At 42.0% G+C, this 26,729-nt stretch overlaps 1 protein-coding gene across 7 annotated transcripts in view; it reads right to left on the reverse strand.

The window, feature by feature from the left end:
* The window catches only part of SYTL5 (synaptotagmin like 5), a 187,050-nt gene that overhangs the window by 33,263 nt on the left and 127,058 nt on the right, over positions 1-26,729 (reverse strand). For all 7 annotated transcript variants that reach the window (XM_058184449.1, XM_058184448.1, XM_058184452.1 and 4 more), the window contains 2 exons: positions 24,052-24,154; positions 13,197-13,358 (listed from right to left, as the gene is read on the reverse strand). In XM_058184449.1, the coding sequence (XP_058040432.1) occupies positions 13,197-13,358; positions 24,052-24,154 (265 nt within the window). The remainder of the gene's footprint in view (positions 1-13,196; positions 13,359-24,051; positions 24,155-26,729) is intronic.

The raw sequence follows: 26,729 nt of genomic DNA on the forward strand, positions 1-26,729 counted from the left end.
CCCTGATTCACTGGCAATTATTTTGGGAGATCTAAACAAGGCAAATTTAACGAAAGAGCTATCAAAATACTTTCAGCATGTCAATTGTCCCACTAGAGGTGAGAATACTTTAGACCATTGCTACACAACACTAAAAGATGCTTATCGGTCTTTACCACGAGCAGCTGTAGGATACTCTGATCACTGCATGATTCACCTTGTACCTGCTTACAGGCAAAGACTTAAAACCACAAAACCAACAATTAAATCAGTGAAGACCTGGACGGAGGAGGCAAAATTAAAGCTACAGGCCTGCTTTGACTGCACTGACTGAAATATTTTTGAAGATATCTCTGCAGACCTGGATGAACTCACAGATACTGTAACATCATATGTCAGCTTCTGTGAAGACCTATGTGTAGCGACAAGGAACTTGCGAATATACAGTAACAACAAACCTTGGTTCACACCTAAACTTAAGCAGCTACGTCATTCCAAAGAGGAAGCCTACAGAAAAGGTGATAAAATGCTGTACAATCAGGCCAGAAATGTACTAACGAGGGAGATCAGAGCAGCAAAAAGAAGCTACTCTAAAAAGTTAAAGAATCAGTTTTCAGCAAATGAACCTGCAAACGTGTGGAAAACTCTTAAAAATATCACCGACTATGGCAACCCTCCTTCCCAGGCTGAAGGTAATCAACATCTGGCAGATGACCTGAATGAGTTTTACTGCAGGTTTGAAAGGAAACTACAGCCACCTATCTCCACTACTCCCATCTCAGACACACCAACAACAGCCAAACCTCCTACAACTGACCCCATCCCATTGGGTTCACAACCCCTAGTGATCACAGAAAAGGAAGTGCAGGACCTATTTAACAGACAAAAGCCAGGAAAAGCTCCAGGCCCAGACAAGATAACTCTTTCTTGCTTAAAAGTCTGTGCTGACCAATTGGCCCCCATCTTCACCCATATCTTCAATAAATCACTAGAGATTTGCTATGTTCCTTCTTGCTTCAAATGCTCTACCATCATCCCAGTGCCGAAGAAGCCCACCATCAAGGAACTGAATGACTACAGACCAGTTGCTTTAACATCTGTAGTCATGAAAACCTTTGAAAGGCTAGTAGTGCTTTTCTACTTGAAAACCATCACGGATCCACTGTTAGTCCCCTTGCAATTTATTTATTTATTTTTATTAATTCCATTTATATACCGCCCTTCTCCCGAAGGACTCAGGGCGGTTTACAGCCAAATAAAAAGTAAAATACAAAAATTAAAAACATTTTAAAATCTAAAATTCAATTCGGCCGAAACGAATAAAACAGTAATAAAACCATAGTAAAAACCCACATTAAAATATGTTAGGTCAGCCCTGCATGGCGACTGAAGGTCCGGAGGTCGGGGAGTTGGCGTATCCCCGGAGGCAGCTCGTTCCAGAGGGCAGGAGCCCCCATGGAGAAGGCCCTCCCCCTGGGCGTCGCCAGTTGACATTGTTTGGCTGATGGTACCCTGAGGAGGCCCTCCCTATGGGAGCGCACAGGTCACTGGGAGGCTATTGGTGGCAGCAGGAGGTCCCATAAGTAACCCGGTCCTATGCCATGGAGCGCTTTAAAGATGGTAACCAACACCTTGAATTGCACCTGGAAGACCACCGGAAGCCAGTGCAAGTTGCGTAGGAGAGGTGTTACATGGGAGTTTTGAGTCACTCCCTCTATTACCCGCGCAGCCGCATTCTGGACCAGTTGGAGCCTCCGGGTGCTCTTCAAGGGGAGCCCCATGTAGAGAGCATTACAGTAATCCAGGAGAGAAGTGACGAGGGCATGAGTGACCATGCATAGGGAATCCCGGTCTAAGAAGGGACGCAACTGGCGTATCAGGCGGACTTGATAAAAAGCTCCCCTGGCGACGGCCATTATATGATCTTCTAAAGACAGCCGTACATCCAGGAGGATGCCTAAGTTGCGAACCCTCTCCATAGGTGCCAATGACTCGCCCCCAATGGTCAGCGATGGTATCAGCTGATTATACCGGGATGCCGGCATCCACAGCCACTCAGTCTTGGAGGGGTTGAGTCGAAGCCTGTTCCTCCCCATCCAGACCCGCACGGCCTCCAAACACCGGGACATCATTTCAACGGCATCGTTGGGGTGGGTCGGGGTGGAAATGTACAGCTGAGTATCATCAGTGTACAGATGACATTGCACCCCAAAACCACGGATGATCTCCCCTAATGGCTTCATATAGTTGTTGAACAGAAGCGGCAAGAGAACCGACCCTTATGGCACCCCGCACATGAGGCGCCTCGAGGCCGATCTCTGCCCTCCTGCCAACACCGTCTGCGACCAGTCAGAGAGATAGGAGGAAAACCACCAATACACGGTGCCCCCCACTCCTAAGCCCTCCAGCCGTTGCAGCAAGATACCATGGTCAATGGTATCAAAAGCCGTTGAGAGATCTAATAGGACCAGGGCAGAGGAACAACCCCTGTCCCGCGCCCTCCAAAGATCATCTACCAATGCGACCAATGCCGTCTCCGTGCTGTACCCAGGCCGGAAACCGGACTGGAACGGGTCAAGATAGACAGTTTCATCGAGGTACCGGGGGAGCTGATAAGCCACCACACTCTCAACAACCTTCACCACAAAACGAAGGTGGTAATAATAATAATAATAATAATAATAATTATTATTATTATTATTATTATTATTATTATTATTATTATTATTATTATTATTATTATTATTATTATTATTATTATTATTATTTAATTTTTATATCGCCCTTCTCCTGAAGGACTCAGGGCAGTTAACAGCCAGTTAAAAAATACAATACAATATACACTAAAACCCATTTAAAAAACTTATTCAACAATTGGCCAAATTAAAACTATAAAAGACATGATATAAAACCCCGTTTAAAATCCAATTTAAAACCCATGTTATGCCAGTCCTGCTTGGAAGAATAAATAGGTCTTCAGCTCACGGCGAAAGGCCCGGAGGTCAGGAAGTTGACGGAGTCCAGGAGGAAGCTCATTCCAGAGGGTAGGTGCCCCCACAGAGAAGGCTTTCCCCCTGGGGGTCGCCAGCCGGCATTGTTTGGCTGACGGCACCCTGAGGAGACCCTCTCTATAGGAGCGCACTGGTCGGTGGAAGGCATATGGTAACAGAAGGCGGTCCCGTAGATATCCGGGTCCTATGCCATGGAGCGCTTTAAAGGTGGTAACCAGCACCTTGAAGTGCACCCGGAAGACCACAGGTAGCCAGTGCAGCTTGCGCAGGAGAGGTGTTATATGGGAGCCACGAGTGGCTCCCTCTATCACCCGCGCAGCTGCATTCTGGACCAACTGGAGCCCCCGGGTGCTCTTCAAGGGGAGCCCCATGTAGAGAGCATTGCAGGTCTAGGCGAGAGGTGACAAGGGCATGAGTGACCGTGCATAGGGAATCCCGGTCTAGAAAGGGGCGCAACTGGCGAACCAGGCGTACCTGGTAGAAGGCTCTCCTGGAGACGGTCACCAAATGCTCTTCAAAAGACAACCGTCCATCCAGGAGAATGCCTAGTTTGCGCACCCTCTCCATTGGGGCCAATGATTCGCCCCCAACAGTCAGCAGCGGTTGCAGCTGACTGTACCGGGATGCCGGCATCCACAGCCACTCAGTCTTGGAGGGGTTGAGCTTGAGCCTGTTTCTCCCCATCCAGACCCGCACGGCCTCCAGACACCGAGACAGCACTTCGAGACAGGATGATAGTTTGCTGAAACAGATGGATCCAGGGAGGGCTTCTTGAGGAGGGGCCTCACCATCGCCTCTTTCAAGGAGGTAGGGAAGGCACCCTCCATCAAAGAAGCGTTGACAATTCCCTGAAGCATGCCTCTTGTAACCTCCTGTGTGGCCAGTACCAACCAGGAGGGACACAGGTCCAATAAACATGTGGTTGCATTCAGCCTCCTCAGTATCCTGTCCATGTTCTCGGGAGCCACAGTATCGGACTCTTCCCAGATGACCTCTTCAAGATCCACCTCCGTCATCCCGCCCGAATCTACCCAATCTGAGTCCAGACCATCCCGGATCTGAGCGACTTTATCGTGCAGATATTGTCCGAAATCCTCATCACGTCCTTGCAAGGGGTCCTCCCGAGCTCCCTGATGAAGGAGGGAGCGGGTCACCCTAAACAGGGTGGCTGGGCGGTTATCTGTCGATGCAATAAGAGCGGAAAAATACTCACGTTTCACCGCTCTTATCGTCACTAGGTAAGTCTGAATATGAGACCTTACTAGTGTTCGGTCAGATTCAGAACGGCTGGCCCTCCAACCACTCTCTAGGCGTCTTTTCCGGCGCTTCATCTCTCTCAGCTCCTCAGAATACCAAGGAGGCAGTCGAGATCAGCGCCGGGTCAGAGGCCACAAAGGCACGATGCGGTCCAAAGCCCCCACCGCCGCCCTTTCCCAGGCGGCAACTAGTTCTTCAGCCGAGCCGTGAGCTAGATCCTCAGGAAATGGCCCAAGCTCCGTCAGAAACCTCTCCGGGTCCATCAGGCACCTGGGACGGAACCAACGAATCGGTTCCGTCTCCCTGTGGTGTGGGTTGGCGGTTCGAAAGTCCAGTCGAAGGAGTGAATGATCTGACCATGACAGGGGTTTAATGACTAAATCCCCTAATTCTAGATCATTCAACCACTCCCCAGAGACAAAAATCAGATCCAGAGTGTTTCCCCCAATGTGGGAGGGACTATTAACTAACTGGGTCAGGTCCAAGGCCGTCATGGAAGCCATGAACTCCCGAGCCGCGGCAGATGCTTCACCGACTGACGGCAGGTTGAAATCCCCCATAACCATAAGTCTGGGGGTGTCAACCACCTTCCCGGCTATCACATCCAGCAGCTCGGGCAGGGCTGCCATCACGCAGCAAGGAGCCAGGTACGTAATCAGCAGGCCCACCTGCATCCCCAGGCCCCACTTCACAAAGAGGGACTCACATCTGGCTATCTGTGGTACAGTGACCTCCCTTAGCTCCAGACCTTCTTTAATAATAACCGCCACCTCCCCTCCCCTCCCCTGGGCCCTCGACTAATGAAATGCACGGAAGCCCGGTGGGCACATTTCAACAAGGGGCACCCCCCCTTCTGTGCCCAACCAGGTCTCCGAAATGCCCATCAGGTCCGCACCCCCCTCTTGTATAATTAGCATACCAATTTGCATACCGAGCAAATAGATCAACAGATGATGCTGTTAATATGGCTCTGCATTACATCCTACAACATCTTGAATTTCCAAAGACCTAAGCAAGGGTCTTCTTTGTAGACTTTAGTTCAGCGTTCAATACCATCATTCCAGACACTCTTCTAACTAAGCTAAACCAGCTACAGATACCTGAACAGACTTGTAAGTGGATCACAAGCTTCCTAACAAACAGGAAGCAGCAGGTGAAGCTAAGCAGAATCACATCAGATACCTGTACAATTAGCACAGGAGCCCCCCAAGGCTGTGTGCTCTCCCCACTTCTCTCTGTATACCAATGACTGCATCTCCAACGATCCATCTGTTAAACTACTGAAGTTCACAGATGACACAACAGTGATTGGTCTCATTCGAGACAATGACAAATCCGTATATAGATGACAGATCGAACGACTAGCCTCGTGGTGCAACCAAAACAATCTGGAACTGAACACGCTCAAAACCCTAGAAATGGTGGTAGACTTTAGGAGAAACCCTTCCATACTTCCACCTCTCACAATACTAGACAACATAGTATCAACAGTAGAAACCTTCAAATTTCTAGGTTCTATCATATCGCAAGATCTAAAATGGACAGCTAACATCAAAAACATCATCAAAAAAGGACAACAAAGAATGTTCTTTCTCCACCAACTCAGAAAGCTCAAACTGCCCAAGGAGCTACTGATCCAGTTCTACAGAGGAATTACTGAATCTGTCATTTGTACCTCTATAACTGTCTAGTTTGGTTCTGCAACCCAACAAGAAAGACACAGACTTCAGAGGATAATTAGAACTGCAAAAAAATAATTGCTACCAGCCTGCCTTCCATTGAGGACCTGTATACTGCACGAATCAAGAAGAGGGCCGTGAAAATATTTACAGATCCCTCACATCCTGGACATAAACTGTTTCAACTCCCACCCTCAAAACGACTCTATAGAGCACTGCACACCAGAACAACTAGACACAAGAACAGTTTTTTCCCGAAGGCCATCACACTACTAAACAAATAATTCCCTCAACACTGTCAAACTATTTACTAAATCTGTACTACTATTAATCTTCTCATTGTTCCCATCACCAATCTCTTTCCACTTATGACTGTGACTATAACTTTGTTGCTGGTAATCCTTATGATTTATATTGATATTGATTGTTCCTGATTGCTTATTGTACCCTATGATTATCATTAAGTGTTGTATCATTAAGTGTTAAATTTGTATCCTATGACCATCATTTGTGTGGTAAATGTTGTACCTTGATGAAGGTATCTTTTCTTTTATGTACACTGAGAGCATATGCACCAAGACAAATTCCTTGTGTGTCCAATCACATTTGGCCAATAAAAATTATATTCTATTCTATTCTATTCTATTTCCTTTATATTAGTACATTGTCTAATTTCAAAATTATCTTACTACAATAAGTTATGCCCAACAAGGCTATTCAAATAACTGTGCCCAACAAGGCTACTCAAGTTGCTGTAAGTATTGCTACCCAACTAGGTTATTCATTCACACAATACTCACATATACTCTCAAATCCAAATCAGGCTGGATCAGTGGGCTAGGAAGCAGACTCAGGGCGCCCCCTGCTCCAACAAGAGTCGCCTCGAACTTCAGGGTCTGGCTTCATTGATTCTTCTCTTTATACCCAACTTGTTTACTCAAAACCCATGTGTATGTTCCATCTTGCCTCAACCCCATCAGGAACTTTACACCCTCACTGTTCATTCCAAGACTCCCATTGCATTCCTTATGCTCACTAATGCACTACCTGGTATCACCAACAATAAATCACTCATACACGCACCCAGAATCTCTCTTTATCAGTAGTACACACATTCCAGCAACATGAATTTCCTAGTGAGTTCATGAAAAGGCTAACTATGGTTGCATAACAGAAGTTCATAAAAAGTTCATATCACAGGTGTTCTATATGCAGGCCTTCTATATTCCTAACTAATATCATATTTGTGATATATTCATAACATATAAAATAAAATACATAAAATATATAACAAAATGCCCAGTTCCTAGGTGTTTTTGTCTCTCTCTTAAGATAGCTTCAATGCAAAGCTTCTTCCAATCTGTCTAGCATGTGCCATCTGTTTGTCTACTAGCTGAAGGTAGAGAAGAAAAGTGACCATCTTTCTCACTGCAACATGAGAGTGCTTCTAAGATAAGCTTTCTTCGTAGGTGGCCATAGGAATGCTAGTTTAAATTTAATAAAAAGTTTGTATCATTGTAAAAGTGGAGCTTTCCTGAAAAACCATTGCTAGTTTTTTAATAGGGATAGAAATGGGAACTAAGGAGTCTTGTGACATTCAGCATTGTTCTGATATTTATGTAATTGATAGTATACCTTGTGTTAAGTTCGGGCAATGAAGAGGCAGGAGACCAGTAAGTGACAACAGCTCTTTAGTTTATTGTGACCCCAGCGAACACAACCGGCAAAAACCCCTCTTTAAATACTCTTTTGGTTGAGGCTTCAACCAATCAGCAACGTGCAATTTTCCCGCCCAAAATTCCCTCTCAAAGTTCAAAATACATTACACTCCTTCCCTCCCAGAACGCTTTGTACCTCTATTTACATAATATTTACATGCTATTTCTCTACATAGTCACACAGGTAGACAGGGCGTCTCCTAACTCTTTCTGACCTGCGCAGTTCATTCTCTGGGAGAGAGTCGAGCTGGTCGGAGGGACTGTTTGTTCCTCCCAGCTCCTCCTCTAGGCCGTCCGGCCCTGGATTATTGGCTGAGTCGTTCCTGTTGCCTTCAGGAGGAACCGGTTGGCGTCGCTGGACTTCATCGGAATCAGATAAGTCCTCCGCTCACCTCGGGTTTGAGTCAGCTGCAGATTCAAACAATTGGTAGTCAGGGCCTGGTTGTTTGGTTTCTAGTTTGTTTGGTATACGTTTTCTTAACTGGTCTATGTGGCGTTTCCATACCCGGCCGTCCTCCATGTCTACTACGTATGATTTGGGTCCGTTTATGCCCAGAATTTCCCCCTTTAACCATGTTGGGCCCTCGCTATAGTTGTGTGCCCATACTGGGTCACCCACCTTCATTTCCCTGGTTTTTCCTTGAATACCCTTGTACCCGTCTGGGGTATAAGTTGGGTTTAGTCGGTCTAGCGGGCACCTGAGTTTCCTGCCCATTAAGAGTTCCGCTGGGCTGTGGCCAGTTGCTACACAAGGGGTCCTATGTTGGACGGCCAGGAAAGTGTCTATTTTCGTTTGCCAGTCGCCTGGACTTATCCTAGATAGCGCTTCCTTGGTGCTCTGAACGAAACGTTCTGCAAGTCCGTTCATCGCCGGGTGGAAAGGCGCCGAGAGGACATGTCTGATGCCCTCTCCCGCTAAATACCCCTCAAACTGGTTTGCCATGAATTGCGGGCCGTTGTCAGAGACTAGGGTGTTGGGCAGGCCGTGTGTTACGAATAGATGCCTTAGGACTGTGATTACTGCTTCGGCCGTTGTGCTTTTCATGAGGATTATTTCTAACCATTTTGAGTAGGCATCTACTACAATTAAAAAGGTCTGCCCATGGAACGGCCCCGCAAAATCTATGTGAATCCTGGACCATGGCCCTGGGGTTTCTCCCACTCTAACTGGGGCTGTAGGGGTAGCGACCTCGACTCTTGGCAGGATTGGCATTTCACCCTGTCGCTGATGTCCTTATCCATTAAGGGCCACCATACATAACTCCTCGCTAAACTCTTCATCCTCACAATCCCTGGGTGGCCCACATGCAACAGTTCCAACACATTTTCGTAATTTTTCTGGGATAACTACCCTATCCCCCATAACAGACACCCCTTGAACAGACAGTTCTGATTGTTTTTCGCAAAGTCTTTGAACGCTCGCGCAGCGGCCAACCCTTGCACCCAACCGATTACAGTCCGTATTGTAATGTCTCTATAAGATGCCCTAGCCACCTGCTTGGATGTGATTGGGCCAGAGTCCAAAGAGTCAATTAGTAAGATGGGTGTCCCCGGGGTGGGGTCTTCAATTGTCTCTGGTAAAGGGCATCTGCTCAGAGCGTCTGCATGCCCTAAGTCTTTTCCTGGGCGGTGGAGCAATTTGTAGGAGTATGCCGCTAGGAAAATAGTCCATCGGGTCAGCCTGGGAGAAAGTGCCACGGGTGTTGGGCGGTCACCCGCTAAAAGCCCTAGAAGGGGTCTGTGGTCCGTGACTATCTCGAAATCTCGCCCAAACAAGTATTCGTGGAATTTCTTAACCCCGGAGACTATGGCCAACGCTTCCCTATCTAACTGGCTGTAGTTCCTTTCCGCAGAGGACATCGTCCGGGAATAATACGCTATAGGGGCTTCTGTTCCATTCGGTAACCTATGGCTGAGCACCGCCCCCACCCCATATGGTGAAGCATCGCAAACTAGCACTAGTGGCAACGTGCCATTGTACTGGATGAGGAGGCTATCGCTGGACAAAAGGTTTTTTACCCCCTCAAATGCCCTAGCCTCTTCTCTGCCCCAGGACCACACAGCTTTCTTTGCTAGCAACTTATGTAGCGGGTCGGCCACGGTTGCCTTTTTCTTCAACAATACCGCATAAAATTAACAAGCCCCAAGAATGCCTGTAATTCTGTTTTATTTTTGGGGCTGGGGCCTTTCTAATGGCCCGTACCTTGCTCTCCGTGGGTGGATCCTTCCTGTCTATTCGGTATCCTAGGAATTCTACAGATTTCACCCCAATGTGGCATTTGTTGAGCTTAACTTTAAGCCCCGCAGACCTAAAAATGCCCAACACCTTCCTTAGTTCCTCTAGGTTTTCAGCTGATACCAATACATCGTCGAAGTATGGTACCACTCCTGGCAGGCCCTGTAATAATCGCTCCATTAGGTTCTGGAAGAGCCCTGGGGCCACGCTAACTCCGAACTGGAGTCGCGTACATTTGAAAGCCCCGCGATGCGTGACAATTGTCTGCGCCTCAGCTGTGCTGCTATCTACAGGTAGCTGCTGGTAGGCTTGGGCCAAATCGAGTTTGGCGAAGACCTGCCCTTGCCCTAATGAGTGTAGCAAATGTTGCACCACTGGAACGGGGTATGCACTTTTCTGCAATGCTTTGTTAAGCGTTGCTTTGTAGTCAGCACAAATCCGGACCGAACCGTCCGGTTTGACTGGGGTTACTATGGGTGTCTCCCATTTTGCATGATCGACGGGGACTAGTATTCCCTGGCTTACTAGCTTGTCCAATTCTCGGTCAATTTTAGGCTTTAGGGCGAATGGAACCCTCCTAGCCTTTAACCGGATGGGGGCGACTTGGGGGTCAAGGTTGAAAGAAATAGGGGTCCCCACGTACTTGCCCAGGCAATCCTTGAATACGTCCTCAAACTCCTTCAGTAGTTCGTCTCTGAGGATGATGTCGCTCCTGTGGACCCCGGTCACTCCCATGCCCAAAGCTCGGAACCAGTCCAGCCCTAGCAAACTCGGTAGAGTTCCGTTTACTATGGTGATCGGCAGGGTCTTTTTGAATTGTCCATATTTGACTTGGACGGATGTGGCTCCTCGAACAGGGATCCGATTCCCCTGGTAGTCCTGCACTCTCAGCTTCTGGGTTTGTAGCTGATGTTTAGCGATCGCTGGCAAGTCTCTCACGATGGTGTCCCAGGACATAATTGTGATTGACGACCCAGTGTCTACTTCCATGGGGCACTGCACCCCTTCAATGTAGACTTGGGTAAATATTTTCTTCTCTAGTCGTGTCGATGCGTGGCCCACTCTCACAGTGGTCTGGTTTAACTTCGCGCCCTTTTTAAATGGACCAATCCCGGGCCGCTTCGCTGCTCCCGTGCTCTGATTGGTCGGTTTGAATTTTTGGCGGGAAGGTTGGGGGGCTCGGCAGGCCCGAGCTATGTGTCCTTTTTTTTCACACCGCCGACAAACTGCGTCCTTGAATCTGCAGTTTTGCCGTTGGTGTTGCCCCCCACAACTCACACATTCGTCCCGGTCACCTCTCTCCAGCCTCCCGGTGTGGAACACCTCTTCCTCTTCCTCACCTTCCGATTCAGCCTGGACTTCCTCACTGTGGACCGGTGTAGTCTTTGTCCCGGCACCCTGCGCGTTTGGCTTTTGCAAGGTCTCCGCCGCCTTGGTGGACATCTCATGAGCTCTGGCTTCATCCAGGGCTATCGCTAAAGTCAGGTTGCTTTTAGACAGCAGCCGCCTTTGTAGTCTTATGTCCCTGACCCCACAAATGAGTTGTTCGAGTAAGGAATCCTCCAAATCTCTGTACTCGCAGTGGTTTGCAGCTTTCCTCAACGCGGCCATGTACACACTTATTGATTCGCCTTCTCGCTGTACCCGTTGCCTCAATTCGAAACGTTGGACGAACTTTGAGGATACCGGTGCGTAGTGCGCTCGAAGTGTTGTTTGTAGTGTCTGCCACGGTACCGATTGTACCGGCGTTGGCTCTGAGAGTGACTCCGCCGTATCGAAGACCTCTGGACCGCAGTGGCTCAGGAAGTATGCTCGCTTCCGATTGTCCGAGACTCCCTGTAGTTCGTTTGCTTCGAGGAAACACTCGAAGCGAGCCATGTACGACCCCCATTTCTCCTTGGCTGCGTCGAATGGCGCTGCCGCTAGCTGGACATCGCTATTTTCCGCCTTCGAGAACTGGCTGGGTTTTCGAATTCCTGGTTCCTTCAGCTCTTTCTTTCAATCTCACTGCCTCAACATCCCACCTTCGTCGCCAATGTTATGTTCGGGCAATGAAGAGGCAGGAGACCAGTGAGTGACAACAGCTCTTTAGTTTATTGTGACCCCAGTGAACACAACCGGCAAAAACCCCTCTTTAAATACTCTTTTGGTTGAGGCTTCAACCAATCAGCAACGTGCAATTTTCCCGCCCAAAATTCCCTCTCAAAGTTCAAAATACATTACACCTTGTCACTACGATTCCCACTTAACTCTAAGCTGTATGCAGACTTCAATAATATTATGATGGCTTTGCTATTCCTCTGTTTGTCTATCAAATTTATCACATTAATTTATTTTCAAATTTCAACAAAACAAGGTAAATCAGAAATAACTCAAGCATTAGGGTGGGGAGGAAAACAAGAAAAGGAACAAAGATGATATTAGAACAATTAAATATACAATGGTATCAAGTTTTAAAAAATGAAACCACAACCTCGTAGAGCCACATATGTTTGGAAAAGGCCAGATGTTTCAAGAAACAGATGTAACTCATATAACTAACTGGCATTTATCTGGCTTGAGTAGCTACAATTCTTCATGAATCCAGGTGCTAAAAAATTGTTAGGATTGTTATGACAAATCACAAAGTAATTCTGAAAGTTAAGAATATATTTTTAAATTTCTGCACTATCTTGTAAATCAAAGATGGGCAATAAATAGCCTTTCATTTTCCCTTAGCCAGCATGACTGATGATGAGTAATAGTGCAATTTTACTTTCACAATATCTGGAGAGCAATAAGTGAGTTAAAGGTCTTCCCCAAAAATAGATATACTTGTCTTCATAACAGACTAAAATATGTGTTACAGCAATTATCCATTCTTTTTGAACTACAGAAGCACAGAAGATAAAAAGAACAGATGTCACATATTAGATTGCAAATGGAATGATAAAACTTGCAGTTTGTTGGACAGGAACAAACTGATCTGTCCAAGCTGCAGGAAAACATTGGCATCTGTAGTTTGATATAGCCTTTGTGGGATAAAGCCTTTGTGGCATATACAATACTTTCTCAGTAGTTTTATTGTTGTGATGGCTTTAATTTTAAAACTCAAAGAACATTTTACAGTGGATCCATCTTTCAGCTAAATTGCCTTCAACTTCACAAAGCAAATGAAGTTATTTTCCACCAGTTTCCTATTTGTAAAGCTTGCTGTTTACAAAAAAAATGCTGTCTAATGCAAAGAAAAGCCTAGATTGTTGTCAATTCTCTTTGTTGTATGAATTCTAACTTCTTCATAAATTTGCATGCCACTTCTCTAAACCAACTTTCTCACCTTGGGCTGAAGCATGAACCATTCATCGATTTGATTTTCAAAGTTCCAGGAGTCCAAGGGAATCTCTACTTCTCCCAGAAAGCTGTTACGCCCAAATCTGTCATAATGCCAGACAGAAAGTTGCAGAGTCCGAGTCTCAAGCTGCGTGTGGCTAATGACATACTATTGAGTGAAGATAGAAAAGCAGCATATTTTTAGAAACCAGTAAGTGAGAGTATGGAATTTCTAAGTATATCCAAAGTTATTAACAGATAATAAATGATGCAATATTTTCCCTTCTAGTGCAATTCGAATTATGAAGGGGAAATGCATAAAATGTAATTATTCGCCTGAAAACTTGTTTACATGTCTTAAACTGTAGTCCTTCCATCTCCTCCTTTATAAATATTGATTTTACTCATTATTAAAATAAACATTATTAATTATTAAAATAGAAAGAAAATGAACTGGTGATACTAAATTCTCCAAAAATGATAAAATTATTTTTATTAAGAAAGTTGTTCTTTAAATTCCACAAATGTTTCACATTTTTTAATCTATTTTGAATTATATAATTGAAAACCCTTAAAAAAACAAAGCAAATAAATAAATGAGAAGTCCTTGATGCTCTCTGAGCTCAGACAGAACCAAGAACTCTTCATTTCAACCCCAAGCTACAAATATTTTCCTTTAAATAAATAAATGGGAAGCAAATGCCCAGGAAGTGCACAGGATTGTCAGCTTAATGTCTACATTAGGCAAGGTCCTCAAACAAATTATAAAGGAACATGTTTGTGAGCCCTTGGATATGCATACTGCAATTAGCAGGAGCCAGTGTGGTTTTGTTGCAAACAAATTGTGCCAATGAACCATATTTCCATCTTTAGTAATAGAACTACAACTCAGTAGATCTGGAATGTTCTCAGGTTCTCAGCAAAGCCTTTGACAGAGATCCTCATGGTACATATTTTTCTTAATAAAGAGACCACCCATAGTTGTTTTGTAATTGAATGACACAAACATTTAAATAAGTAAATATGGAGAAGAAGATATTACTGTTAGATGGGCTCAGCTGGCTGAACACTCTCATTTCATCTTGGAGAGAAGAATCAAGTGGAATGCCACAGTTATTGTTTTTTACTGTATGCAATTCAAAATGTTTATCAATGATTGAGATGATGGAACTGGATGACACAAGGTTTTGTGGATGACACAAATATGGGAGAGTGGCTTTAGATGAAACAGAAAATTCAAAAATATCTAGACAAAGTGGACTGAAGCAACTAGCCACATGGCACATGGATGGATGATACCAAGGAAACTCAGGACTGAAGGCTACAATGGGAAGTTAAAAAACATCCCTGAGGAAAGTAGGAGCCAATCGCTTACATGCACAACCCAAAAACTAGTTGGACATGTCCACAGAGTTATCAGAAACACAGCTCAACTCAAGAACATCTTTACCATGAAGGTACTGTGCAGCCAGTGATGGGATTTAGCCGGTTCACAATGGTTTGTGAAAACCATTTGTTAACTCTTTGTGGAGTTCTGCAAACCAGCAGAATAGTCAAGGCTGCCTGCCTGCCTAACAATTCCAGTAGCTCACACTCACATCAGATATTCCTGCTCGTTTGTAATTAACCAAAGGAAGGGAAAAGAAAAAGAAGAAATAACTACATAGCCATTTCCTCAGCAGAAAAATTTTAGACCCTTTAAAACTCGGGGGGGGGGAGCTGATGTCGTGGCAAGAATGGTGAGCTTTCACAGAGCTCTGTGTTAAGATACTGTATTCTAACCTGACAAGAGGTTCAATTGGACTCAGTTGGATCCAAGCCGCCTTGGAGAGGTGACAGAGTTAGAGGGGGAAGTTTCACCAATCACAGGGAGCCTACAAACTCATGGTTTGATCTCAGAAAACTCCTCATCCTGATGGGGGGGCCGGCCGGCCATTAAGCTGGCCAGATTGAGGCTGTGACAGCTCCAATGAAAAAGCAATAAAGGAGATGAGCGGAAAACAGCATGTGTGATCTGGGTGAGCTATTCTTAATTTCCAACTCCTGTTGAGGAATTTACCACAGAAATTAACATCTTTCTGAAAACAAGACTCTAGAAGAGAGGAGATGGTTTTTATTCACTCCTCTAGAATGGCAGTGACTAAATACAGGAGCTGCTGACAGACCCGAGCGAAGAAGAAGAAAGCATTTGGTAAAAGTAGACCTTAAATGGTTTGGAGTTTCAGGTGGTTTGCTTGTGGATATTTTGCCAGCTTTATGGATATTTAAAATACTATTTGATATACAGTATATATTGTAATCCTGGAAAATGAACTTTGCATAAGTGGAAGTTGGATGTGGATTCGGGTGAAAGTGGAGAAATAGAGTAAGGGTACCACCTGTTGGTGGAACCAGTCAAGCAAAGGGAGAAGACCCTGAATAGTCTGATGCAATATAAAAGGCTTGGTTCCTTGGAACTGAACTGAGCTGATAAAATTAATTGGATGCTGTTCTATGGAATTAACATCTGCAAACTGCTTACACTGGATACTTAGAAACAGATGGGGAAGACATAGAAATTTGTCCTTGAGATCATTTGATTCTTTGTGGATTACAAATACATTGGACAGAGTGAAATTTGGACTCAGTTTGAAGCTAATAGAACTGCTGAATAGAGGTGATGTGCAACTAATGGTGGTTTTTTTGCGTGCGTGTGTGTGGGCATTGCAGATTACACATACCATTTCCTACAAGAAGAATAAGTGAATTAAGTGGGATATTGAAGAGACTATTTGGACATTCTAGATACAATTTGTGTGGAATTTAGAGTTAAAATTAAAGTTAGAAGATAGTGAAATTAATTGAGGATTGAAAGGGAGGGGAAAAATTGTGGGGGAAAGAGCATTACTGGTTAATATTAAAAAGGGCACAAAGAGGGAGTGGAGAATCTGGGAGAAACTTTAAGGGTGGTGGGACACCTTATCTAAAGTTGCTGATATATTGACAAAGTTCAAAATGTCAAATTCAAACCTATCTAAATTAGGGGGGGAAACTGGATTGGCACCATCATCTGGCCCATCATCAGCAATGTTAAGCCCTTCAAATCAAAGGTCAATAGAAAGCTTAATTCAACAGGAAAAACAAATACAATTCAAAAAGATATGCAAACATTGTTCCAATCGCTGCAAGAAGCCATAACTAAGAACCATAATGAAATAAAGACGGAGACAGGTGAGATGAGAACTGAGATGGGAGAGATTAAGGGAAAAATGCAAAGTATGGATGAAAAACTGGGGACTTTTCAGCAAATACTAACCAAAAATTAAGAAAAGATTAAAATAATTGAAGAAAAGTCAGAACAAGTAGAAAAACCCCCAGAGGAAATAAATCAGAGACTAACACAGGCCAATAAAGAACTTGAAGGGACTTAATTCAGTTGCAAATGGAAAAAGCTGAACACTTCTTGAGGTTTCAAAATATTGAGGAAGGGGAAGAAGAAAGCATAGCTGAGTTGATGGTAGAGCTCTTGGTGCAAATATTACAGATAACAGCGAGGGTGGAAATAGACAAAGTGTTCAGAATTCACACTAGCTATGCTAAAAAAAGGGACACGGAAGCTCAGTTGCTAAGACACTGAGCTTGTCAATCAAAAGGTCGGCAGTTCAGCGATTCGAATTCCTAGTGCCACATAATGGGGTGGGCTCCTGTTACTTGTCCCAGCTTCTGCCAACCTAGTAGTTCGAAAGCACGTAAAACAAAAATGCAAGTAGAAAAATAGTGACCACCTTTGGTGGGAAGATAACAGTGTTATGTGCACTGTTTGGCATTTAGTCCTGCTGGCCACATGACCACAGAGACATCTTTGGACAACACTGGCTCTTTAGCTTTGAAACAGAGATGAGCACTGCCCCCTAGGGTCAGGAACAACTAGCACATATGTGTGAGAGGAACATTTACCTTTACCTTTATTCTAAAAAGAACAAACTCCCAAGGGACGTACATATAAGATTCATGAACTCTCTTAATAAGAGCAGAAATCCTTAAAAAAATAAAAGAGGAAACCCTGAAACATAAAGGAAGACAGATTGTGGTCCTAAAACAAGTACCTAGAAGAGTTAGAGACCTGCAGAAGCAGTATCAATTTCTGACAGGACAAGATAGTTGATCAAACACCAAGTAAACTTTAGATGGCTGATACCAGAGGAAATTTTGGTTACCTAGAATGATAGAAGACACAGACTGGACTCTCTAGATAGTGTATATGAATTCTATCATTATTACTTTAAGCGACAGGAGCAACAAAAAAGAAGAGAGGAAGTAGAAAATAGAAGACAAGAGGAATTAATGACAAATGAAATTACAGCTAAGCAACAAGAAGGGAGTGAAATTGAACAAAAGAGATAAGCAGAATGAGAAGGAACAAGAACAAAGGAGCAGAGAGAAACAAGAGCAACTAGAATGACAAAACCCACTTATAAGTGACACAATGAAAGAAGAAAGAAACCTACTATTAATTAACATTAATGGATTAAATTCTCCCATGAAAAGGAGAAGACTCTTTACAAAACTGCAAAAAATGGACTTAAACATAATTTGCTTATAAAACGTACATATCAAAAGTCAATATAATAAACTCTTAGAGTATCCCAAAATTGGGAAACTATATTTCTCGCTGGCACAACAAAAGAAAAGGGGGGTGGTCTTATACAACAAAGAAACAATAAAAGCCAAATCTTTATACACAGTCAAAGAAGGGAGATATTAGTGGTGGAAGTAACAGTAAACCACAAACAGGTACTCATGACAGTAATATGTGCACCAAACAACAAGCAAGAAGATTTTTATTTCAAACTCCAGGAGAAAATTGCAGAACTGGACTATGAAAACATTTGTCTAATAGGAGACTTTAATGCAATCACAGATGTAAAGCTAGATTAGAAAAACAGTAAAATATATAAAAAGGCAAGGAAAACCCTACCAAAGTCTTTCTTTAAACTGGTGGAGGAAATGAACGTTCAAGATATATGGAGAGAAAGAAATCTGGAGAAAAACCAATATACATACTACCCAAATAGCCATCAATTCTGGTCAAGGATTGATATGATATGGATGACACCAGACTAAGTACTAATGTACAGGAAACAGAATCAAATATATGGAAAGACCACAGCTCAATCAGGATTAAATGAAAAGGATATAAGAAAAAAGTGAGATGGATGTTGAATCAATCCATATTAAAAGACAAGAAATTCATACAAACAATAGAAAAAGAAATGACATTCTTCTTCAAAAAAAATAAAAAGGAAGAGACCTGTCAGCCACCACTTCTATATTGATTGATTGCTACGGCTGCCATTGTAACAGGGGAGGGGGAGTTGCCTTGGTTATGGAGGAGGGGGAAAGTGAGCTGGTGGCGATGTCTTGTAACAGGGAGTAAATTGGAGGAACTTTCCTCCAGCCTTTTCTCTGCAGCTGGGAGATGTGCTGATAACCAGTCAAGGTCAACAGTCTGGGCATACCAGAAGGATGGGGCCATCTGAAGCTGGACTCCACATGACCCCCTGGGGGAATGTGGATTGGATAATCCTGACTGGACCCTTCGGGGGAGGGTTTTGGGGACATTTCCTATATGTGATTTTCGTGCCTATTGCCTCAGATCTTGCTTTTCTTTGATTGCATTCAGTTCATACTCAGTAAAAGTACCTTTCTCTATGCAAATGGAATCGGGGGTTTTCTTTCTTGAATACTGAAAGAAGACATACCTGACAAGACCTCATTGCAAAACGTATGGGACACAGCGAAGGCATACTTCAGAGGACTAGCTATTTCTTATATAGGAAGGAAAAATAAAGAAAAGAAGCAACATCAAAAAACCCTGGAGGGAGAGTACAACAGATTAGAACTGGATTGCAGAAAAAAACTAGACGAAAAGAAGCTCAAAAATCAAATGGAAATAATAAAACACAAACTGAGCCTACTCGAAAAAGAACTAGCACATAAAATTAAGAGTATAAAACAAAACTTTTTCGAAAATGCTAATAAACCAGGAAGATGGTTTGCATATAAACTAAAAAAAGAAAAAAAGATATAAAGCTTGATAGACGAGAAAGGTATACTAAAGCATCAAAATGACAGTAAAAAAATAATAATCCAGAACTACTATGAAAATCTGTATGACCAAGAGGAACTATCAGAGGATAAAATAAAACAATACCTAGAAGAGGCCAGGTTGCCTAAGATCTGAAGAAATAAGATCTACACTAAATGAAAGGATAATAATGTTTGAATTAACAGAGACAATTGAGAGACAGAATAATAATAAAATCCAGGACCAGATGGCCTACTGGCAGAATTCTATAAACAACAAGAAGATTCCCTGGGACTATTACTCCTGGAAGTTTAAAAGCTAAAATACCAAAATCCTGGATGGAAGCAAATATCACCTTCATACCAAAAGAAGATGCAGACTTATCGCAGATTAAAAACTATAGACCTATCTCATTTTTAAATGTGGACTATAAAATGTATACATCAATAATGGCTGAAAGATTGAAGAAATACCTGAATGAATTTATACATCCAGACCAGAATTGTTTCCTGTTGAATAGACAAATTAAAAACAATATGAGAATAATTTTGAACAGATTGGAATACTATGAAGCACATCTGGAAAAACAAATGGCACTGATGTTTCTAGATGCACAAAAAGCATTTGACAATGTGAACTGGTGATTCATGATACTACAACTAAAATATATGGAATTTGGGGGGGGAAATATCAATATGATTAAGACAATATGTACCAAACAGACTGCAAAAGTGTTTGTGAATGGGGTCATAACAGAAAATATTAATATTAAAAGAGGCACAAAACAAGGATGCCCATTGTCCCCCTTATTATTTATTTTGACTCTGGAAGTATTAAATAGAAATATCTGCCAAGATATAGAAATAAAAGGCATGGAGATAAAAAAAGAAAAATACAAAGCTACAAACTTCAGCAGATGATTTGGTTTTTATCATAGAGGAACCGCAAGAAACAGGACCCAAACTAATAAAGAAAATAGAAGACCATGGTGACGTTGCAGGATTGAAAATAAACAAAGAGAAAACTAAAACCTTAGCTAAGAATCTTATATGGAACAGAACAAAGACTTAATGGAAAAGATAGACATTCAGATAGTAAAAAAAGTAAAATATTTGGGAATACATCTATCAGTGAGATATGTAACCATAAAAGAAGACAATTACTTAAAATTAACACAGCAAATTAAATTGGATCTGGAAAAGTGGAAAAACATGCAATTATCACTGTTAGGAAGAATAGCCACCCTCAAAATGAATATTCTAACAAGACTGTTGTACCTGTTCCAAACAATCCCAATAAAGTTAGAAAGGAAATATTTCGAGGAATTAAATAGAATGGTAACCAAATTTATATGACTGAAATTTATATGACTGGAACTGAACACACTCAAAACCGTAGAAATGGTGGTAGACTTTAGGAAAAACCCTTCCATACTTCCACCTCTCACAATACTTGACAACACAGTATCAACAGTGGAAACCTTCAAATTTCTGGGTTCTATCATATCGCAAGATCTCAAATGGACAGCTAACATCAAAAACATCATTAAAAAAGGACAACAAAGAATGTTCTTTCTGCGCCAACTCAGTAAGCTCAAACTGCCCAAGGAGCTGCTGATCCAATTCTACAGAGGAATTATTGAGTCTGTCATTTGCACCTCTATAACTGTCTGGTTCGGTTCTGCAACCCAACAAGAAAAACACAGACTTCAGAGGATAATTAGAACTGCAGGAAAAATAATTGCTACCAACTTGCCTTCCATTGAGGACCTGTATACTGCACGAATCAAGAAGAGGGCCGTGAGAATATTTGCAGATCCCTCGCATCCTGGACATAAACTGTTTCAACTCCTACCCTCAAAACGACGCTATAGAGCACTGCACACCAGAACAACTAGACACAAGAACAGTTTTTTCCCGAAGGCCATCACTCTGCTAAACAAATAATTCCCTCAACACTGTCAGACTATTTACTGAATCTGCACTACTATTAATCGTTTCATAGCTCCCATCACCAATCTCCTTCCACTTATGACTGTATGACTATAACTTGTTGCTGGCAATCCTTATGATTTATATTGATATATTGATCATCAATTGTGTTGTAAATGTTGTACCTTGATGAACGTATCTTTTCTTTTATGTACACTGAGAGCATATGCACCAAGACAAATTCCTTGTGTGTCCAATCACACTTGGCCAATAAAAATTCTATTCTATTCTATTCTATGACAAGGCAGAAAGGCAAGAATTAGGCTGAAATTAATGCAACACTCTACCAATAGAGGAGGTTTTGGGTTGCCAAATTGGGAATTATACTATCAAGCAGCTGCCCTTACCTGGCTGAAAGAATGGATAACTCTGAGACATAGACGATTACTGGTATTAGAGGGACATGATTTACAACTGGAATGGCATGCCTTTCTATGGTACGAGATATACAAAACACATAAATACTCAGGGACACAACATTAGAAATGGCCTACTTTCAATATGGGTAAAAATCAAGGAAAAACATTATTTGAAAATACCAGTCTGGTTCTTCACAATGGAGGCACTAACATACCCAAATGTGATGGATATGGGAAAAATTGTAAGAGACAAAGATATTTTAAATGAGAAGGGGGAATTGAAAAACAAACAGAAATTGAACAGCCAAGGGATAATTTTAGCATGTTGATCACATGTACAGATACAATCTAGATACTATAATGATGTGAAAACATATGGCTTTTATAAAGAACCAACAGCATTGGATCAAATTTTAATAGGACCAGAGGAGAAACTGGTTAAAAAAAATCTATAATTGCTTATTGACTATTAGAATGGAAGAGGAGCAAGTAAAAGTGAGTATGATAGCATAGGCTAAAAATTTTTGGGTATTCCATAGAATTGGATAAATGGCAAAAGCTGTGGGACAGAAATTATAAATTGGCAACGTCTACTGCATATAAAGAAAACTTATACAAAATGTTTTATAGATGGCACTTTCCCCCAGCAAGATTAGCTAGAATGTTTAAGAATATGTCTGCCAAATGTCGGAAGTGCAACCAAATCCCAGGCTCGTATTATCACATATGGTGATGTCCGAAAGCAAAAAAATACTGGACCAGAATACACACCTGGCTAGAAAATATGATAAAGGAACATATAGATCTAAAATCAGAAACGTTTCTGTTGGGCTTCATACCAGACAAATACAGTAAAAGAAATGCATACTTAATAATACATGTGTTAACAGTGGCCAGAATCGTGCTCCCACAACATTGGAAGGGCGAGGAGATCCCCAAAGAAGAAAAGATAATAACAAAAATTTTAGAATGTGCAGAAATGAATGGCTTTTGCCATTTATCCAATTCTATGGAATACCCAAAAAATTTTGAAATTAAAGAAAAGGAAGACACTGAATATTTTGAGGTATGGGATCTGTTCTATTGATGGTTGGATGAGAAAAACAGGAGTTAGAACTTCAAAAATTATAAGAGAAAGATTAATTTTATTATTAGGGTTGTTTATTGTAACTTATTAATTTTAATTAACTTTGATTAGTATTAGTAATTAATATGTATTAATATTATGAGGGGAAAGCACTGTTATTATAAGATTGCTATTGGAGAATGTGATTATTGTTACTATGATGAATGTTATTCAAAAGAATTGTAACCAGAAAACATACTGTTTATATGGATTTTGAACATGTTGCTCTTTTTATCTATATTAATAAAGAAATTTAAAAAAAAAACTCAGGGGGGAAAATAAAGTGAAAAGAGGGGTTTTTCTCTCTCTCTCCCATCAGCTAATAGCTCCCAGCAGACAGCCAAAAACCATTTAACAGGCAAATATTTAGTTGCAATAACAAAACAGCAGGAATGCAGTCAGCACAGAAACAATAAAAAGTTACAGATCATACAGATTAACAGTTGGAAGGGACCTTGTAAGTCATCTAGTCCAACCCCCGCCCAAGCAGGAAACCCTACACCATTTTTGACAAATGGCAATCCAATCTCTTCATGAAAGCCTCCAGTGATGAAGATCCCACAACTTCTGAAAGCAAGCTGTTCCATTGATTGATTGTTCTCACTGTCAGAAAATTCCTCCTTATTTCTAGTTGGATCTCTCCTTGTTCTTGACAGGGTTAGGCCAGGGAAGGAGTTTTAAAAATGTTAATACAGAGCAGGAATTTCTTGTCAGAGTTTTTACGTCTTTTTAAATACACATTTTAATTAGCATAATTGGTTTTATTGATTTGGAATAGGGTTGCAATGCTGTTTTTATGTTTATGTATTTTGATCCTGCATTTTCAGCATTTAAGAGTTAGTTTACAGTATTAGACTTGTCTCCAGAAGTTCTAAATACTCCAACACTGGAAGTTTTTAAGAAGAGATTGGATAACCATTTGTCCGAAGTGGTATAGGGATTCCTGCCTAAGCAGGGGTTTGGACTAGAAGACCTCCAGGTTCCCTTCCAACTCTGTTATGTTATGCTATGCTATGCTATGCTATGCTATGCTATGCTATGCTATGCTATGCTATTCTAAATATTGGAACAGTGCTATTTTATTGTGAGTTGGACTGAGGAGAAATTTCCTAAGGGTGAGACCAATCAAGTTGGCCACACCCACCCAGTCACATGACCACCCAGCCGGTCATTAGAGCAGAGAACTGGTTGTTAAATTATTTGAATCCCACCACTTTGTGCAGCATATAATTTAAACCAGCCAACCAGCCAACCAATAATTTCTCATTTTGACCATAAAGAAAATATTAATAAATATGATGTCCCAGTTCCTACCTTACCTTAAGCATTTCATTGAATTCTGGATCAGTGCTATTACTTTTGATTTTTGTCTTTCTTTTGCTCTGGCGAGACTTGTCTGGCAGAAGATATGCTTTGACATAACTACAAAATACATAATAGAAGATTTATCAATTTTGCTAAAAGTTACAATATTGCTATACAAACATGTAGATCAGTGGTAAAATCTGAATCAGTTTACTACTGGTTTGCTGGCTGCGCGTGCATGCACAGTACACACTATGCACCAAATGTGAGGTGTGTGCGTGCGCAGTACACTCCAAAAGGAGGCATGAAGTAAGTAGAACAGTGCAGGGGTGGGGGTGATCAGCTGTGGTGCGCAATCTTTTTTTCTTTTAAAAGCATTTTTTTGCAACCTATTCGGCCAAAGAGGTTGTAAAAAACTACTTTTAAAAGTAAAAAAAAGGCTCTGATGATTGCGCGGCTCAGCTGTGATTGTCAGCCTTTTTTTACCTTTTAAAAGCATTTTTTTTACAACCTATTTGGCCAAATAGGTTTAAAAAATGCTTTTAAAAGTAAAAAAAAGGCTCTGACAATCGCCTGGCTCAGCTGGGCATGGGCGGGGTGGGGGGCAGGGATTTTTGCTGCTGATTCTCCAAGCCACCCGCTGCCATCATTACCGGATCAGCTGATCCATTCCAAACCGGGAGCATTTCACCTCTGATGTAGATGTCCATATACAGAAAATTCTTATCTATAACACTGACAAAACTAAATCAGAACCATCAGAAAGGTTATACTTTATACTATACTTGCTCTCTCATGTGTTATGGTACATCAGATGTTTTTGTTCGTTTTATGTAGCAAAATTTTTTGGTTGCTGGGTGGGCATGGCCATGGTGGGCATGACCTAGTCAGCCTCCTGCACCATGGCGAAGGGGGCATCTTTGCCCTCCTTGGGCTCTGGAGGCTTGAGGAAAGCCTCTGGGAGGGTGAAAACGGCTTCCTCAGGCCCTGGAGGCCCTCTGGAGGCCAGAAAGGGGCCCGTTATGGTCTTCCTGAACTAGTAGGCCCGGTTTTTGTCCTTCCCAAACCTCTGTGCACACACTGCACTTACCTGCATCCAAAACAAGCCACATGGGGACTCCTGGGAGGGGCGGGGTGGGTGGGGCCAGCCAGGAGTGGGATTTGGGGGTTCTCCAAACTGCACAGAATCTTAGCTAGAGATTCTCCTGAACCCCTACAAACCCCCAGCAGCCCACCGCTGTATCTCTCTCTCTCTCTCTCTCTCTCTCTCTCCCTACCTACATGCATGCATTCTGGACATCACACCAAGCCTGAATGAGAATTATAACTCCTGCTCCTGATTTTCTGCCATGCAAATAAAAAAACAGGTGTCATCTTTCCCCAAAATGTTATTTGTTACCTAGTAGTTCCATATGCTAACACCAAAAATAGGCTGTCAGAAATCTATTGAAACACAGAATTCCATACAAACAATGCAAAGTAGAGGTTGGAGAACTGTTACTCTTCGAAGATTTGATCCACTACAAAATAAGGAACATTAGAGAAGCTCTGTCAGGTCTAGCCTATTCTTTGTCACACAATGACCAACTGTATGTAGCTGGGAAGTTCACAGTCACAGACTAGAGAGTGATGAACTTTTCCATTATTGCTTCTCAGGACCCTTGAGAAAGATTCTAACAGATTAACAGATGACAGTCCAGTCTTTTCTTGAAAGCTTCCAGTGATGAAGCTCCCACAACTTCTGAAGGCAAGCTGTTCCACTGGTTGATTGCTCTCACTGTCAGAAAATTTCTCCTTATTTCCAGGTTGAATCTCTCCTTGTTCAGTTTCCATCCATTATTAAGATGAGGCATGCAGTCCATTTTTCAGAATGTAGTAAATTACCAAGTGCTAAGTGTAGCTTGCATGAGCCTGTTGGCTGGAACATTAGGGTTTGTGGAAAGTTCCTGCCTTATTACTCAGCCTTTTATTCTTTATCCTCATTCCTTCCTTCCATTTGTCCTCAGGCAGATACAAGAGGCTTCAGTGTACCCAGAATTACTTTCACTTATAAAAAACAAGGAAGGAAGGAAACAAGAAAACCACAAAAACCGCCTATGAATTTTTCTTTCATTCTCCAATCTTACTGCACTGAGAGAAATCTCTTTCTGAAGAGCCTTCTATTATTTGCAAGAGAATGTGAAAGAAAAGCTATAATCCTCTCATTTCCCCCATCATTTACTTTTGGGGCAGGAGAAGACAGAAAAATTCAGTTTCTTCCTTAAATTGATTATGTTTTTAGTTATAATTGTAGAGAAAAACAAAGGAACAAAACAATTGTTCAACTCTGGTTCCTTTTTATTTACTGAATCATACTAAACATGCCAGAACAAAATTGCAGAGAATTATGGTTGCTGACAATCAGAACTTAAATGTGCATCTTCTAATTGGGAAGTTTTTAGGATAGGAAAAGAGAAGTAAGAATACCAGCACAAGGCATTTAGGGTTTTTCATTTTACCAAAATTAAGTCTTTTCTCCCAGGCAATGTAGCACTGAAGTTATCAAACTGGAAGAATATTCATACCAGTTCACCATCTCCAGATTGATTTATTTTATTATTAAACTTCTATGCTGCCCATCTCACCGAGTCAATTCTAGATTTCGCCAACTGAAGCAACTGTAGTTTCTCAAACTTTTCAAAGGACTAAAAAT

Source organism: Ahaetulla prasina, chromosome 5 (genome assembly GCF_028640845.1).
Source record: "Ahaetulla prasina isolate Xishuangbanna chromosome 5, ASM2864084v1, whole genome shotgun sequence".
NCBI classification, from domain to species: domain Eukaryota; kingdom Metazoa; phylum Chordata; class Lepidosauria; order Squamata; family Colubridae; genus Ahaetulla; species Ahaetulla prasina.